We start from the raw sequence: 17,339 nt of genomic DNA, 5'->3' as shown, positions 1-17,339 counted from the left end.
GGATCTGCCGATTCGGTCCAACATTATTTGGCCTTCGTAATATTTTGTCCAAACTTACTTTGAGTTCGAAGATAAGCCATATCCGTCCACTCCTTCAGGTACCTCCCACACAAAAGTTCAAAAATTGTGCGCACGATAACTCTTAAAGGGTGTAACCGATTTGGTACATACTTTACACATCCTAATATATCTACCAGGTATAGATCAGGTTCGAATATGGACTATATTTGTCTACTAATTCGGATACTTCCCACACAAAATTTCGGATAAGTCCACTTTAAGACCTGCTCTCGAATCACTTTGATTTCTGTTGAAGGAACTTGCATTTACTGACTCCCTTTACGATGGTACAACTTTTTTCAGGGGCAAGTAAATATTTCCTGAGAAAATAGCCCGAAAGTTGTAAAAATCCCTATGGCATCATGTGTAGTGGCTGGAGCGCACTATAGCACTCGAACTGGTTAACCGAATTGGTACGAAATTTAGCCTTCATCATATTTTGGCCGAACTTAGTTTCAGTTTGAAGATAAGCAATACCGGCAACTTCCAGTACTTCCCCCAAAATTTAAGAAATATCACTAAAATGGTATGCACGATACACTTTCTTGAACGGGGTAACCGATTTGGTCCAAACTTTGGATCTCCTAATATTTGTCCAAATTTAATTTAACTTCTAAAATGGCCCATATTGGTCCTCTCCTTTAAGGTACCTCCCCTGCAAAAGTTCAATATTTTTGTTTAAGTGCAGTTTAGGGTCTGTTCGAATATCCTTTGGAAATGTATACCGATGCTATTCGTTGTGGCCCTGTTTTTCATGGACAAGTTCATGACTCCTGGCATACTAGTCCAAATGTTACACGATTACCCACTGAAATGACTAGTGGGTGTGATATCTATCGAAAAGTTACTTACTTACTTAGCTGGCCCATTACAGAACATTTGTTCTATAGGCCGAACTAAGAAGAGATCTCCATTCCTCTCTATTTGTTGCTTTGCACACTGGAATACCGCGCCTTGTCATCTCATCATCCACTTGTTTGCGCCATCTATTCCTTGGCCTGCCAATTCTGCGTGCACCGCCATGTGGCATGTATTCATACGCCTTTTTAGCGGGTTCATCATCGCTCATTCTTATGATATGGCCTAGCCAACGCAATCGCTGCATCTCGATACGTTTAACAATATTCATGTCGTTGTATAGCAGATACAGCTCGTGGTTCATGCGACGTCGATATTCACCGTCAACGCAGATTGGTCCATAGATCTTTCGAAGAATTTTTCTCTCAAACACACCAAGCACTGCCATGTCTGCTTGCGCAAGTACCCAGGCTTCGGAGCCATACATCAGCACGGGTAGTATCAGTGTTTTGTAGAGCGTTATTTTTGTTTGACGAGATGTGGCTTTGTTTTTAAACTGCTTACTTAATCCAAAGTAGCATCTGTTGGCCAATACAATTCTTCTTTTTATTTCACAACTGATGTCGTTTGTTGTGTTGACGGAGGTGCCGAGGTAGACGAAGTCTTTTACTACCTCAATATTATAGGAACCAACTTCCACAGTCGGTCCGAGCTCAATGGACGCATTGCGCGTCGACACCATCAACTTGGTCTTCTCACCGTTTACCGCCAGACCCACTTTAGCAGATTCTCCTTCGACCTTTATAAAGGTATCAGTTACTTCTTTTACTGATCGACCCATGATGTCTATATCATCAGCATAAGCAAGTAACATGTGACTGTTGGTGTAGATTGTGCCACTTCTTTTGACGTTTGCCTCTCGTATAACCTTTTCTAGCAGGATGTTGAAGAGGTCACACGAAAGGCTGTCTCCTTGTCTGAAACCTCTTTTGGTACCAAACTCTTCGGAGAGGTTCTTTCCTATTTTAACTGAGGACCTCGTGTCAGTTAAAGTCATTTTACAAAGCCGGATGAGCTTTGCGGGAATACCAAATTCAGACATGGCTTGGAATACCTTTGAGCGCAGCGGACTGTCGAAGGCTGCTTTATAATCGACAAAAAGGTGGTAGGTGTCGATCTGCATCTCTTGGGTCTTCTCCAGGATTTGCCGCAGGGTAAATATCTGGTCAATGGTGGACTTGCCAGGTCTAAAGCCGCATTGGTATGGTCCAATAATCTCGTTGACCATTGGCTTTAGTCGTTCGCACAATATCCCTGACACGATCTTGTAGGCAATAGGGAGTAGACTTATGCCCCTATAGTTAGAGCATACAGTCTTATCTCCCTTCTTGTGGACGGGGCACAGGATACTCAGGTTCCAATCGTCGGGTACTCGTTCTTCCTGCCAGATGGTGCTAACTAGCTGATGAATACACCTTATCAGCGTGTCGCCTCCGGTTTTGAACAGCTCGGCTGGTAAGCCATCGGCCACTGCTGCCTTATTATTCTTCAGCCGATTTATTGCTGTCTTTACCTCATCTTGGCTGGGCGGTATACATTCAATACCATCTTCTGGGATTGGGACTGTGGTATCTTCGTCGTCTTCGCTGCTATTGGATACCAACAGATTTGAAAAATGTTCTTTCCATATCCTGAGTACACTATCTGTATCAGTTACCAAATTACCTTGCTGGTCTCTACAGGAGGATGTGCCTGTACCAAAGCCATCAGTTTGATGCTTGACTCTTTGGTAGAATTTTCGGACTTCATTCTGGCTCCTGTACATCTCGATTTTTTCACACTCCCGCTTTTCCATCTCTCTCTTTTTCCTGCGGAAAAGACGTTTCTCCTCTCTCCTTTTCTCCCTGTATCTCTCTCGTGCGCTACGCGTTGCTACGGATTGTAAAGTAGCCTTATATGCCGCATTTTTCTCTTCGGTGGCAGCACGACACTCCTCATCATACCATGGATTCCTTGGTGGAGGTCTCTGGTATCCAAGTATGGATTTTGCGGCTGTTTGCATGGAGTGGGCAATGCTTTGCCATTGCGCTGATATGTTATCGGGATGAGGAGGGCTTTGATTAAGCAATTGGGCTAGTTGAGTGGAATATGCTGTGGCTATCTGTTGTGATTGCAGCTTACCGATGTCTAACTTTCGTGTTGTGTCTGTTCGTACTTTGTTTGCTACGTTTAAGCGGGTGCGTACCTTTGCTGCAACAAGGTAGTGGTCCGAATCAATGTTTGCGCCTCGGAACGATCGTACATCCAACACGCTCGATGAATGTCTTCCATCTATCACAACATGATCAATTTGGTTTCTTGTTTTCTGATCTGGAGACAGCCAGGTGCCCTTATGAATATCGAGATGATTAAATCTGGTACTGCTAACTACCATGTTTTTTGCAGCTGCAAAGTCTATCAGTCTCATACCATTGTCAGATGTTTCACTGTGGAGACTGAATTTCCCGACTGTTGGGCCAAAGATATTCTCCTTTCCAATTTTGGCATTAAAATCGCCTAGAATGATTTTAATGTCATGGGCAGGGCAACGGTCATATGTTTCTTCTAAGCGCTCGTAAAATATATCTTTGGTCTGTTCATCCTTTTCTTCAGTGGGAGCATGAGCGCAGATAAAGCTGATGTTGAAGAATTTAGCTTTTATTCGAATTGCAGCAAGTCTTTCATTCACTGGAGTGAAGCTGGATACAAGATGTTTTAGTCTCCGACTAACTACGAATCCACAACCAAACTCATGCTTTACGTCATGGCAGCTATAATACAGTGCGTCACCTTTAGGTGTTGTTGTGACGCCTTTCCCAATCCATCGTATTTCCTGTATGGCAGTAATATCGGTCTTGTACTTTTCAAGTACGTCTGCCAATGCGAAGACTGCACCTTCTCTATAAAGAGTGCGAACATTCCAGGTGCAGATTCGCAGATCATGGTCCTTAAAACGTTTGCGGGGTTCGTCAACTTTAGAGGGGTTTGTTTTTCTTTTCTTTCGTTTTTTCATAGTAGGCTGTTTTTTCTAGGGGAGGGTTACTAACCCGACGCCCAAACCCAAGTTTTTAACGTTCTTATGGGTGAACGCGCGGCACATGTTAGCTCACTACCTTTAACGGGTGTTAAAGGCAGTTCCCCAGGTGACACCACGGGGAGGTCAGTGTCCACTTGGGATGAAAGAGGGACCAAGATAAATCCTGGGCTTTGCCATGTTAAAACCGGTCAGGACCGTTCCTTGGTATCTTCCATCCCCTACGTCACCCCTATCGAAAAGTTATGACTCCCAAAATACACATTCGATCTGTCCGTAGATGAACGTTTCAATTCACATAGGCTGAGGGTATATCTCTGTCGGCTAAGTCGGCTGATACTTTTTTACTTGTTTTCATTTCATTTAAAATTTAAAACATTTCATTTTCTTTGCAGTATTTCAAGCCAGTGGGTGAAAATTGGATATATACCAAACCCCTAAGTCAACGCCTCTATCTGAAAGAAAAGGAAGATCAAAGATAATAAAGCTCGAGGAGTATAATTTGTATAACAAAATGCGCAATGAATATATACAACATGCCACATTTCCTAGCCTCGTCCACAGTCCCAGTGTTTTTTTCATTGAAAACAAAAACCTGAAACTTGGAACACGTCCTTATTCCCCACCACCACCACCAACCACTCTACCATATTGTTTCTTCTACTTCATATCACTAAATAAACAAACAATGGCCGCCAAAAAACAAGAACAATGTAAAATTTTTAAAAAAGAAGTCAAAAGTCTTCACACCCCCAAAACTTCTTAACTACAAATTTTATGTATGTAAAGCCTAAAAACAAAACAACAACAAAAGACATGTCATCATAATTAACAACATATAACGGAAACAAATTAACAACAAAAACTACCAGATATAACATAATAAATACCACACATACATACACATTTGAATTATTGTTAAATATTATATATACAAAAAAGAACAACAAATAAAACGAAAGCAACAAATACACCAACAATATAATGATTTATGAAACTAAATACATAAAAAACAACACAAAAACTACAACAACAATAATCCCTTTTGTTTTTATGAAGGGTAGTAAGAACAAATAATATCGCAGCAGCAAGTGTAAAAAAAAAAACAAAACATCCCAAAATTATATTATTATTAAAAACAATCAACACAGCAGCAATAACAACAACAACATTTAGTTATAGTGTTAACAACAACCACAATACATACATTATTAAATGCAAACAAATTCTTATATTTAAATATAAAGAAAAACAAATATGGGGTTATTCTGAACGAAAATATCCCGTGCGAACTTTTTTTCATTTTCTTCCTTAAGATGAAACGGTGGAAAGAAAAAACTCACGAGGTATTTTCGTTCAGAATAACCCCCATACACTCAAATGTCTTTCAACGACGACTTAGGAGCATTTTATGGAACTGTTTATTCTAAGGGCCGTGCTTATATCGTATCTTTAAAGTCAATTTTTGTTATCCCTTGCTTTAAGAAAAGGAAGGAATAAAGTTCGCATTATCAGGGATTTGTTATTACATCTTCCATCTAACGTTATATTATGTAAAAATATGGCAATATCGACCCATAAAAAAACCAGTATTCTTCAAGTTTTTTTTTTAAATCTGATTGGTTGATTTGCATTTGCGGTCAATTTTCTTTGGCTTTGATGCGGCATACTCTCGGGCGCACTTTTAATTTTATTGTTTAATATTAATATTAGGTCTGTCTGATTGTTGCTGGAAGTCGTCTGTTAACACAAAAAACCAGCAAAAGAGAGCAATTCGAGAGAGACATTTTGACAGTTCTTTCACTGAGAGTTTACAAATTCTTGCTGGACAAATTTCTTCTAGCAAACATTTGCAACTCTTCTTCTTCCTGAAAACCATCAGTCATCTGTTTTTAATTTTTCGTGGATTTATGTTTGTGAAAATAAAAAGCAATTTTATTGCGGAAATGGCAAGTCCAATTCTATTCTTTTTTTGTAGATGAAAGTTGCGAGGTGGAAAAATCCTTTTTTGGGTCATTTTCTTTTTTTATTTTTAATAAAATACACATTTTTGCTTTCATTAGTTCCTTCATTAGCCGACAAATTGTTTTGGCAATTGTTTTGGCAAGTCAGCTGATTGCTTGCTGGTTTTTCTGGGAAGGTGTCTGTTTACTTTTTATAATTTTCTAGCAAAAGATGAAATAACGGGCCTAAAACTCTTCTCAAGACTTTTGGTAATATAAAACATTTAGGCAAAGAAAATCGTAATCGTTTTTCATTTCCATTTTTCAATTGGATAACAATGCATTTCTTGTTTTTATATTACAAAAGTATCTCCCTTCTACGGGAAAGAAGTTTCAAAGGCGACAATTTAAAACGCTTGGAAGGTTTGCGGATCTATTAAACATATTTTGCAACGTTATTTTCAACATTTTTACAAATCTAACGGCTCTATAAAATGCTCTTCAATCTAAAGCAAAAACACCAAGAAAAAAATACACACAAAACTGGCAAATATTTACACACAAATTAAGTAAATTTTATTAAAACCCACACACACACACACACTTACGCCTATTATTAAAAAAGTCCACTATTTTCTATTTTATAAACACAGACTAAGTTTTTATCTTTCTCTTCCACGCCGCCACCACCACCTCCTCGAGAAAACCGAACACATTCCTTAACTCCTTACACCCAACTTTTTCCCAAATCCTATCTTTTTAATTAAGTCTACAATTTACATAAAAAAACAACAATAAAAGCAAACAATATAAAGTCTAACTAACCACAAACGAGATACATAATAACTCTTTTTTCGAAAGAAATGATACTTTAAAAAAGAAATCTAAAAAACAAAGCTATTTTTTCATAGAAAGTAAAAAACTAAAAAAAAACAAATCTACATTTAAATAAATGTTAGCATAGACCATCCTATTGAAATTTAAACGAACGAAAAATAAACATTAAAAAGATATCAAATGTATATTTTGAATGTGTAGTTTTATATTCTTTGGGAGGGAATTATGGTACGTTTATATTGTATGGGATTTAGGGGTCGATTCCGTACACGACATGACTCGCGTCGTCAATCGTCTCTGCGACAAAATTTAAAAATTGTACTACGTAAAGCGATATAAAACAATCGTCGATAACAAGTTATCGGTGATGTAGCGGAACGCTTTTTGTTTTGTTAAATAAGCTCAGTGGAACTATTTCAAAAAACCCATGGCAATGACTTTAACCTCGGGATGGATCAGCCCACATTGTCAAAGGTAGTAAGTGAAGTTCTGGATTTAATAGAGGAAAAACAGTGTAAAATTTGGATTGTTTCCAAATTAACAGAAGAGGAAAAGCGTCAAAATAAAAACTATTTTTATTCAAAAATTGCTCTCTCATGACCATTTTTACCAGAAAAGTAAAGGAACGGAAAAATGGAAGACCTGGTAGCAATGTTTGTTGTTTGTTTTGTTTTTTGTTGTTAGTTTTATATTCTTTGGGAGGGAATTATGGTACGTTTATATTGTATGGGATTTAGGGGTCGATTCCGTACACGACATGACTCGCGTCGTCAATCGTCTCTGCGACAAAATTTAAAAATTGTACTACGTAAAGCGATATAAAACAATCGTCGATAACAAGTTATCGGTGATGTAGCGGAACGCTTTTTGTTTTGTTAAATAAGCTCAGTGGAACTATTTCAAAAAACCCATGGCAATGACTTTAACCTCGGGATGGATCAGCCCACATTGTCAAAGGTAGTAAGTGAAGTTCTGGATTTAATAGAGGAAAAACAGTGTAAAATTTGGATTGTTTCCAAATTAACAGAAGAGGAAAAGCGTCAAAATAAAAACTATTTTTATTCAAAAATTGCTCTCTCATGACCATTTTTACCAGAAAAGTAAAGGAACGGAAAAATGGAAGACCTGGTAGCAATGTCAAAAAGAAACATAAAAAATCAATTTTCTTCTTTTATTTCACAGTTTTTAATTTTGTTTTGTCAGCGTTCGACTTTTTCTTCTGTTTATCGTTCATTTTTTCTTCATTGTGAAATAATCGTCAAACAAAAGTCGAAAAATCAGTTCTGCCATTTTTACCTGCATTTTGCTGGTAGCCTGTGGTAGAAGAGAAAGCCATTATCGCTCTCTCTCCTCTCGCACTCTCTTAAAAATTGCTTCCAGTTTTGCCACTTTTCGGGGTTAAGGAACGCTTTGCAGGTTACAAATGGTAAATTGTAAAAATGGTAACCACAGGTAAGTAAAGGAACACAGATAATAATAAACAGCCCAATCATGAATATTCTTGCGGAATACAACTCTCGCGGAATAGATTTTTCTCGAGAGAACAATCCTCCTATCATGAATAATGTGAGAAAAATAATCATTGAATTTGGCAGCACTGAAGGGTCTTTTTCATACCTTGTGTGCCCTAATTGTTGTGAAAACAAAGAGAAAATTTTAAGTGTTTGTGTTTTTAGACAAAATTAACAAATTCAATCAAATAAATTACACTTTTATACAATAAGGACATTCAGAAGATGTTACTAATTATGAAAAACATCAGATGCGATTGGAAATTTCTAAGAAGACAGTGCAATTGACTCCATTGTGCTATGGAACTGCCACTATCATGAATGCGTTAGAAACGAGTGTTTTTAATTAAATAATGGCAAAAATTGAAAAACGCGAATTCTGAAATAAAAGTAATTGAAAATATGCTTTTATCCAGTGTTTTTTCAATAATTGTTGTGCAACAATTTTGTATGTATGTTCAAAATTCTCTCATCCCATCGTTGATCGGTGAGAGAGTGACTGTTTGTGGGAAATACCAATGGTGGGCAAATTGCGAGAAACTCATGTATTTTTTACACTTTTGTGTATGAGGCTGAGCATTTCTACCCAACAGTGAAATACTAAGATTTTTTGTAAACTCCCTTCAGTTTTGCAAGGGAGATTTTTTTGGAGGAAAACACATGCTTGAGAGCGTTCATGATACCTACTTTTTCTCCATCGCAATTTTTTGTTTGTGATAGCAAAGAAGGGAAAAGAGAGAAATTCCGCACGGAATATTCATTCATGATTGGACTGAAAAAAATTTAAACAAAAAATAATAAATTTTGTTTTTATAAACTCATCCATTAAGCCAGTGGCGCCCAGAATAACTTCCTCAATACTAAAAACTGTGTGTATGTATGGATAGTTGAAAAAAACAAAACCATATTAATTGTTTTTTATTGTGTGAGTGCAAAAAACGACTCAGTCTTTACATGCAGAATACTGTCTTTGCAAAGTCCCGGTCCACACTAGAGTGAATTTCATTAAAAACTTTCATGAAATTAGGTGTTCTTAAATCGAATTCCCCACTACAGAAATTTTATGATTTTACTCTACTATGGACGTCGATCTAAAGACGCATAATTTCATATCAAAATTTCAGTGAAATTACTGTAGTGTGGCCCGGGACAAAGAAGGCGCCTCTACTTTAATGGCCCCGGCACATACGGTACGTTGTGCGTTGCGTCACGCGTTAAAAACAACCACATGAAAAAAATGTAAGTGATGCCAAGTTTGTTCTTGAAGTTTTCATGTGGTTGTTGTAACGCGACGCACAACGTACCGTATGTGCCGGGGCCATAAGCGGGGTACACACGATCAGTTTTAACTGTCTATTTTTCGGAAATATCGATAACTGTCAAACTGACCAGCAACACCAAAATATTTTGTGGCAACCTGATGACTAGACAGCGGAATTTTATGCAACCGCTATTTTTGTTCCGATTCATGTCAATTTTTGGGACTGGTTACATTTTTGGCCTCTGATTGAGTTGCAATCGAAACATTTGACATTTTCCATATGAACAATTTATGCATTTTACATATTTTCTTATACAACAAATATTTGAATAATAGGTACAAAAACGCTTGTATGTACAATATTTGTGTTTAAATTTCTTTTCAGACAAGACAATAAAATAGAGAAATGTATGACCACAGCCCCAACCTTCAAAATACCGAAAATCGGGAGGTGTTCTTCTATGGGGGCTATATTAAGGCCTTAATCTAAACCGACGAATTTAAGGTGGAAAGTTGTTTACCTCCAAGGAAGACTTAATACCAAATTTCAGTCATTTTGGAGGGATATTGAGACCACAACCTTCAAAATACCGGAAATCGGAAGGTACCGTACTATGGGGGACATATACCGACAAATTTCAGGTGGAAAGTTTTATACCCCCAAGGAAGACTTAATACCAAATTGCAGACATTTTGGAGGAATATTGAGGCCACAACCTTCAAAATACCAGAAATCCGGAGGTACCGTTATATGGGGGCTATATGATGACGTGGGCCCATATCGATAAACTTCAGGTGGAATGTTTTATAACCCCAAGGAAGACTTAATAGCAAATTTCAGCTATTTCGGCGGGATATTGAACCCACAACCTTCAAAATGCCAGAAATCCGGAGGTACCGTTCTATGGGGGCTATATGAAGACATTGACCTATACCGAGAAATTTCAGGTGGAAAGTTTTATACCCCCAACAAAGACTAAATACCAAATTCCAGTCATTTCGGTGCGATATTGAGGCTACAACCTTCAAAACACCGAAAATCGGGAGGTACCGATCTATGGGGGCTATATGAAGACGTGGACTTATACTGACAAATTTCAGGTGGAAAGTTTTATACTCCCAACGAGGACTTTATACAAAATGACAGCCATTTAAGTGTGATGTTGAGGCCACAACCTTCAAAATATCGGAAATCGGGAGGTACCGTTCTAACGAAGACTTAATACCACCTTTAAGCCATTGCGGTGGGATAAAAAGACCACAAATCCTTGTACATATTTTTGCATATGGTTTTGCATATGCTCATTTTATGCAAGTATGTAAAAATATGTACGATATGCAAAATATGCAAAAAATTCTGGGCCTAATTCTTTTTATTTTGTGATGAAACGAGCTTCTGTCTAATCAGATTTTCTCTACGACCATCCCAACCATATACACATAGCCCAGAAAGTCTGCGTTCACCTTACTACTTTTCAAAAATGATGCTAAAACTTTAATAAATAGGTAAATGAGATCAGTTTTTCTTTCATAAATATGTTATTGGCACTCTTTAGTACCAGAATAAAAAGAAAAATTCCAGAAAATATATTGTTACGAATGTAACTGATAGGTTTAAGTTAGTTTAGTTTAATTTCCGTTAATTTAAAAATTTGAATTGTAACGTAAAGTTTTTATTACGCAGTTACTTTATTTAAGCAACAACAACTACCATGTAGAACTCTCTTCATTATTCTAGATGTTACTTTACCTTTCATTAATGTGCTTTTATTTTATTTTGCCATAATCATGTAATTATTGTTTAGTTTGTTACTTCTTTGCACTTGTTTGTTGTTGTTACGTCATTACTGTGCTTGTCGTCCAATTGTATTCCCCCATGTATGTATGTGAGTATGGTTGTTCGCTTAGTGCGAATGTGCGTCTGTGTGTTCGCTGCACAGATTCGAGATGTTGCCATATGTGTTCTGGAGGACTCTAGAACAGGGAGACTTTGGGATATAAATACAGGGGAACTGGCAATGACGGAGTAGTTGTGTTTTAAGCGTTGAACTGAACAGATCGGTTAAATAAGAGCTGCGTGCTAACTAGAGACTTGCTGTGTGCTTTGTAATTAAAGTCGGTTCTGAATAAGTGTAATAAAGTAAATAAAGCATTGTAGAAACGTAATCTAAAACGAACCCTGTTTTATTTGGTACAAATCGTATCGGGGAATAAAACAACGTCTACACGGAGATTAGTTAAACCTAATTCCGTAACAATTGGTGTCAGAAGTGGGATTACGATCATCCTACAATGAAGTTTAAGGATCTACGAGTGGAAGACTTGAAGAAGGAGCTAAGTAAGTTGGAGTTGTCTTCTACTGGCAACAAGGCCGAACTACAAAAACGCTTGTTGGAAGACTTCGAGCGCCGTGGAATGAACATCGATGAATATGAGTTCGACGGTAAGGAGGAAGTCGAGTTACCGGCAAAGGGCGAATCCACTGTTGAGGAAGTTTCATCGGTAGCTGCCAGGGGTGACGATTTGAAATCAATGCTGGCTATGATTATGCAGGAAATGAATAAGAAAAGTGAAGGAAATTCCAAAATGATGGAGAAATTAGATGCTAAAATGGACGAAAATTCTAGAATGATGGAAGAAAATTCCAGAAAGAACGAAGAAACCTCCAAACTTATGATGGAAATGAAAGCAGAAAATTGTCGAATGAGCGAAGAATATTCCAGAAAATTAGAGGAAAAATTAGAAGAGAACTCTAGAAAAATCTTTAAGGGCATGGAAGAGAAACTAGAGGTAAATTCTAGAACAATTAACGAGAAACTCGAAAACATCACGATGGTGATTGAAAAGAGAGTAGAAAACATGGAGGTACAAATTAAAGAGTTGGATAAAAAGATTTTGTCTGTTGACGAGAAATTTCTGGCTCAAGATGAGAAGATTCTGGGCATAGAAAAGAAAATGTCGGAACTGGAAATTAAAGGCGGTCCAGTGAGAGCCATCCATAACGCGTTAAAAATTAAGCCTCCAGTGTTCGACGGCTCTACTTCTTTCAATGTGTTCAAATTACAGTTCGAGACAGTGGCTGCTAGAGATTCTTGGAACGACAACGAAAAGGCGGTATCACTCCTTATGGCATTGAAGGGTGATGCTGCTGACGTATTACAGAGTATTCCCGCCGCATCTAGGAACAACTATGGAGATATAATGGCTGCTCTTGAACGTAGGTACGGTAGTGAACACAAGCAAGAGATCTACCGAATGGAACTGAGGGGAAGAGTCCAGAAGCCAAATGAGACCTTACAAGACTTTGCGGCTGATATAGAGCGGTTGGCGCAGTTGGCATATCCAGGAGAGACACATCCATTGGTGGACCGCATAAAGATTGAGACATTTGCTAGTGGTATTCGTGATCCAGAGATAAAATTTGCGACGTATGCGGCACCGATAGGAACATTTGCAGAAACCGTGTCATTTGCCCTGGCCCAAGAAACTGCGAGGATGCTGGTGAAACCTAAAGCTTACAACGTGAGGAGGCTGGACGTTGAGGACAACAATTCCCAGACCGTAGTCGACCCGCTGAATGATGCACTAATGCATGTGAAACGAGGGGCTGTTAGAACGAAAAAGACTTGTTATAACTGTCGGAAAACTGGACACTTGGCCCGAGAATGCAGATTGAGACAAGCAAGGCCCAGATCCACCTTACCGCCTTCAAAAAGCGACCACCAACTGGTGGCCAAGAATCTGGAAAGAGAGACATCAGGTGAATCAACAAAAATGAATTCCGTCGATCACGAGGCGCCGCTGGCAGAGGATGAAAACGATGGTCTCACTATTTCTATAGAAGAACCACAACTTAACGGTGAAAGGCTTCGTCAATGGTGTATTGCGTACCTTGACATTGGACACCGGTGCAACAAAGTCCATTATTAGGCCGGATTTGGTAAAAGGGAAGGTATTGCCGTTAAATGGAGTCAAATTGCGGACGGCCACAGGCGAGACTACAACGGTGCATGGAAAGGCCTACCAAAGGCTGAGCATGGGTAGAAAATCTGTAAATTTCGATTTTATAGTGGCCGATATTGAGGACGAAGTTATACTTGGTGTAGACTTCATGATTGCCTTCGATATAAACCTGGACATAAAGCACCGTGTGATGACTTGGTCCAATGTGGAAATACCTATTAATGTGGGCTACAAAGAGAAGAAAAGCATGTGTCGCCCTAGCGCAGAATCTGACGAAATCGCTGTAGATGTCCGTACGCTGAAGGTGGAAGCCGCCGAAAAATGGCCAGTACGAAAGCGGAAAAATCTCGCAACGAGGAGGAAAAAGCGAAGATGTACGTCGAGGAAACGTCCATCGAAAAGCGGCCGTACAACAAGGAGGGACAAGTCCGATGAAGACCAGGTGGCACCTAGGAAGGTGACCACAAAGAAAGAAGGTATAACGTCAAGATTCCTGGAGAGAAAGCAACGTCCAGAAGAGCAGAAGTCCAAAGCTGACGCAGTAGAGGGTACATCTAAATCGGTTGCCACCACTACGGAACGAGAACTGCGTCTAGTCAAGAGGAACAGGCTTAAGCGGGAGGCAGTGTTACCAATGCCCATACCACCGAGAGGGAACTGTGCCTATTCGGGACGAACAGGCTTAAGCGGGAGGCAATGTTACGAATGTAACTGATAGGTTTAAGTTAGCTTAGTTTAATTTCCGTTAATTTAAAAATTTGAATTGTAACGTAAAGTTTTTATTACGCAGTTACTTTATTTAAGCAACAACAACTATCATGTAGAACTCTCTTCATTATTCTAGATGTTACTTTACCTTTCATTAATGTGCTTTTATTTTATTTTGCCATAATCATGTAATTATTGTTTAGTTTGTTACTTCTTTGCACTTGTTTGTTGTTGTTACGTCATTACTGTGCTTGTCGTCCAATTGTATTCCCCCATGTATGTATGTGAGTATGGTTGTTCGCTTAGTGCGAATGTGCGTCTGTGTGTTCGCTGCACAGATTCGAGATGTTGCCATATGTGTTCTGGAGGACTCTAGAACAGGGAGACTTTGGGATATAAATACAGGGGAACTGGCAATGACGGAGTAGTTGTGTTTTAAGCGTTGAACTGAACAGATCGGTTAAATAAGAGCTGCGTGCTAACTAGAGACTTGCTGTGTGCTTTGTAATTAAAGTGTAATAAAGTAAATAAAGCATTGTAGAAACGTAATCTAAAACGAACCCTGTTTTATTTGGTACAAATCGTATCGGGGAATAAAACAACGTCTACAAGGAGATTAGTTAAACCTAATTCCGTAACAATATTATTATTGCGAAGAAAACGGTAGAAAAGTGTTACAACTGCTAAATTAGAGCCCCAAAAAGTCTGCGTTCACTTGTATGTTGCAATAATACCGTTATTTTTTATACCCTCAGCCTTTAGGCTATGAAGGGTATATACACTTTCATACGGGCAAAATGTGCCTCATCGAAATAATGGTTTTAGACCCCAAGTATGTTTGGACGAAATGTGTTTCAGACAATTTGGAGTCGATTGAGCAATGTCCGTCCGTCTGTCTGTCTGGCTGGCTGGAGCGCACGATAACTCTCGAAGGGATGAACCGATTCGGTTCAAATTTTGTCTTTCGTAATATTTTGTCCAAACTTAGTTTAAGTTCGAAGATGAGCTATATCGGTCCACTCCTTCCGGTACCTCCCCCACAAAAGTTCGAAAATGTTCGGAAAATTTGTACGCACGATAACTCTTGAAGGGTGTAACCGATTTGGTCCATACTTTGCCCATCGTGGAGTGTGTACCAGACTTAGATCAGGTTTTAATATGGACTCAATCGGTCCACTCCGTCGAGTACCTCCCACACAAAATTTTGGAAAAGTTCAGTTTAGGAACATCTCTCGAATCGCTTTGATTTTTTCTTTAGCAACTTGTATTCACTGCCCTCCATACGACGGTATAAGTTTCATCAGGGGCAAGTCCATACTTCCTGAGAAAATAGCCTGAAAGTTGCAAAAAACCCCTATGACACCGTGTGAGGAGGTTGGAGGGCAAAATAACTCTCGAACAGGTCTGCCGATTCGGTCCAAAGTTTGGCCTTAGTAATATTTTGTCCAAACATAGTTTAAGTTCGAAGATAAGCCATATCGGTCTACTCCTTCAGGTACCTCCCCCACAAAAGTTCAAAAATGTTCGGAAAAATTGTGCGTACGATAACTCTTGAAGAGAGTGGCCGAATTGGTCCATACTTTACACATCCTAATATATCTACCAGATATAGATCAGGTTCAAATATGGACTATATTTGTCCACTCCATCCGGTACCTCCCACTCAAAATTTTGGATACATGTTCACTTTAAGACCTGCTTTCGAATCACTTTGATTTTTGTTGAAGCAACTTGCATTGCTGCCTCAATTGCGATGGTAAAAGTTGTTTCAGGGGCAAGTTCATACTTCTTGAGCAAACATCCCTGAAGTTCTAAAAAACCCCTATGGTACCATATGTAGTGGCTGGAGATCCATTCTTTTTAGTATCTCCTCCGCAAAACTTTTGATATTAAATCCTAATCAACATTTTTGTCAGTTCAAACGCCCAAAATTTTTAAAACTCCCTAAATACATGCGTTTTTTGGAAAAAAATTGTTTCAATATACACAGGCTGAGGGTATATCTCTGTCGGCAAAGCCGACTGATACTTTTTTACTTGTTTTTTTTAATTTTTTTGAAGTTTTCTCCCATTTTTAATCAATATTGTCAAAACTGGTCATTCTGTGAGGTCGCTTGCATACTTAACTTCAAGAAGTAATTTATTTCAAGAATGGAAAACAAGGGCAAAGAAATTGGCAGCGATAAAACGGAAAATTCTAGGTAAATTATGGAAAAAGCTATCGAAATATTGGCGAAACTGTACGTAGAACATATTAGACCATACATAGAGTGATAATTAGCTATAAACAAACCAGAATTTTTACGTTTCTGGCATTTTTCTTTTTATTCTGGTACTAAAGCGTGCCAATAACATATTTATGAAAGAAAAACTGATCTCATTTACCTATTTATTAAAGTTTTAGCATCGTTTTTGAAAAGTAGTAAGGTGAACGCAGACTTTCTGGGCTATGTGTATGCATTTGCATAGGATTCCGCTGTCTACTGATGACTGACAAAAGTGAGCGGCCAAACTGGCAAGCAACCGATTATTTGAGCAAAACTGACAGTCAAAACTGATCGTGTGTGCGGCGTGCTTTAAGCATAGTACACACGGTCCAACAAAACTGACAGTCATCGAGGTCTATTTCATTAATATCAAAGTCTAGCTGAATAATTACTTTCCTAATCACTAAATTATACCTTAAATGTTGTATTTCAATCATTTTTAGCTAACAAAAAGTTTTTATTTGTCAGAAATTTGCCGTAATAGCCCGTTTAGACTAGTCATTTTAAATCGACTCGATTTCTAAATCCAACTTTCAAATCCTAGTCTAAAATGATTTAAGATGCCAGTCAGCAGATCTTTGTTTACATATACATACGCGAATTTGCAAAAAGAATTGCTTGAAAATTAAAAATGGAGTGGAATACTGCAAAAAATAATCTGACAAATTGCTATTAAATATGTTGTTTACAATTTATATTAAATTAAAGCTACATCCATTTTATTTTTATTTAATATTTTTTCTATTTTTCCGCTTCTGTTTGTTTTTGTGTGTTTGTGTTTACAGTTATTTGAAAAATGTAAATAATAGGGTTATGACTTTTTTACAACCTTACATCCCTGTGTCATATTTTGATGAGCTTTTGCATAAGATTAGATAAAATCTTAATTACAAGGTGATTCGATAGAAAAAAGCTCACG

The 17,339-nt window shown here is 38.2% G+C and overlaps 2 protein-coding genes across 3 annotated transcripts in view; both read left to right on the top strand.

Annotated features, from left to right (window-relative positions):
- The window catches only part of LOC141404624 (oxysterol-binding protein-related protein 9), a 135,118-nt gene extending 130,163 nt beyond the window's left edge, over positions 1-4,955 (top strand). For both annotated transcript variants that reach the window (XM_073988103.1, XM_073988104.1), the window contains one exon: positions 4,327-4,955. In XM_073988103.1, coding sequence (XP_073844204.1) covers positions 4,327-4,413 — 87 coding nt within the window. In that variant the 3' untranslated portion in view covers positions 4,414-4,955. The remainder of the gene's footprint in view (positions 1-4,326) is intronic.
- Positions 4,956-5,947: 992 nt separating this feature from the next.
- Positions 5,948-17,339, top strand: part of mim (missing-in-metastasis) — a 396,419-nt gene continuing 385,027 nt past the window's right edge. Inside the window, exon 1 of the mRNA XM_073988101.1 lies at positions 5,948-6,005. The gene's annotated coding sequence lies outside the window, so the exon portion shown is untranslated. The remainder of the gene's footprint in view (positions 6,006-17,339) is intronic.

This window comes from Musca autumnalis, unplaced genomic scaffold (genome assembly GCF_047663935.1).
Source record: "Musca autumnalis isolate F117 unplaced genomic scaffold, ASM4766393v1 scaffold_5, whole genome shotgun sequence".
Classification (NCBI taxonomy): Eukaryota; Metazoa; Arthropoda; class Insecta; order Diptera; family Muscidae; genus Musca; species Musca autumnalis.
The sequence above is the reverse complement of the archived record's forward strand: the minus strand, read 5'-3'. Positions and strand labels throughout refer to the sequence as shown.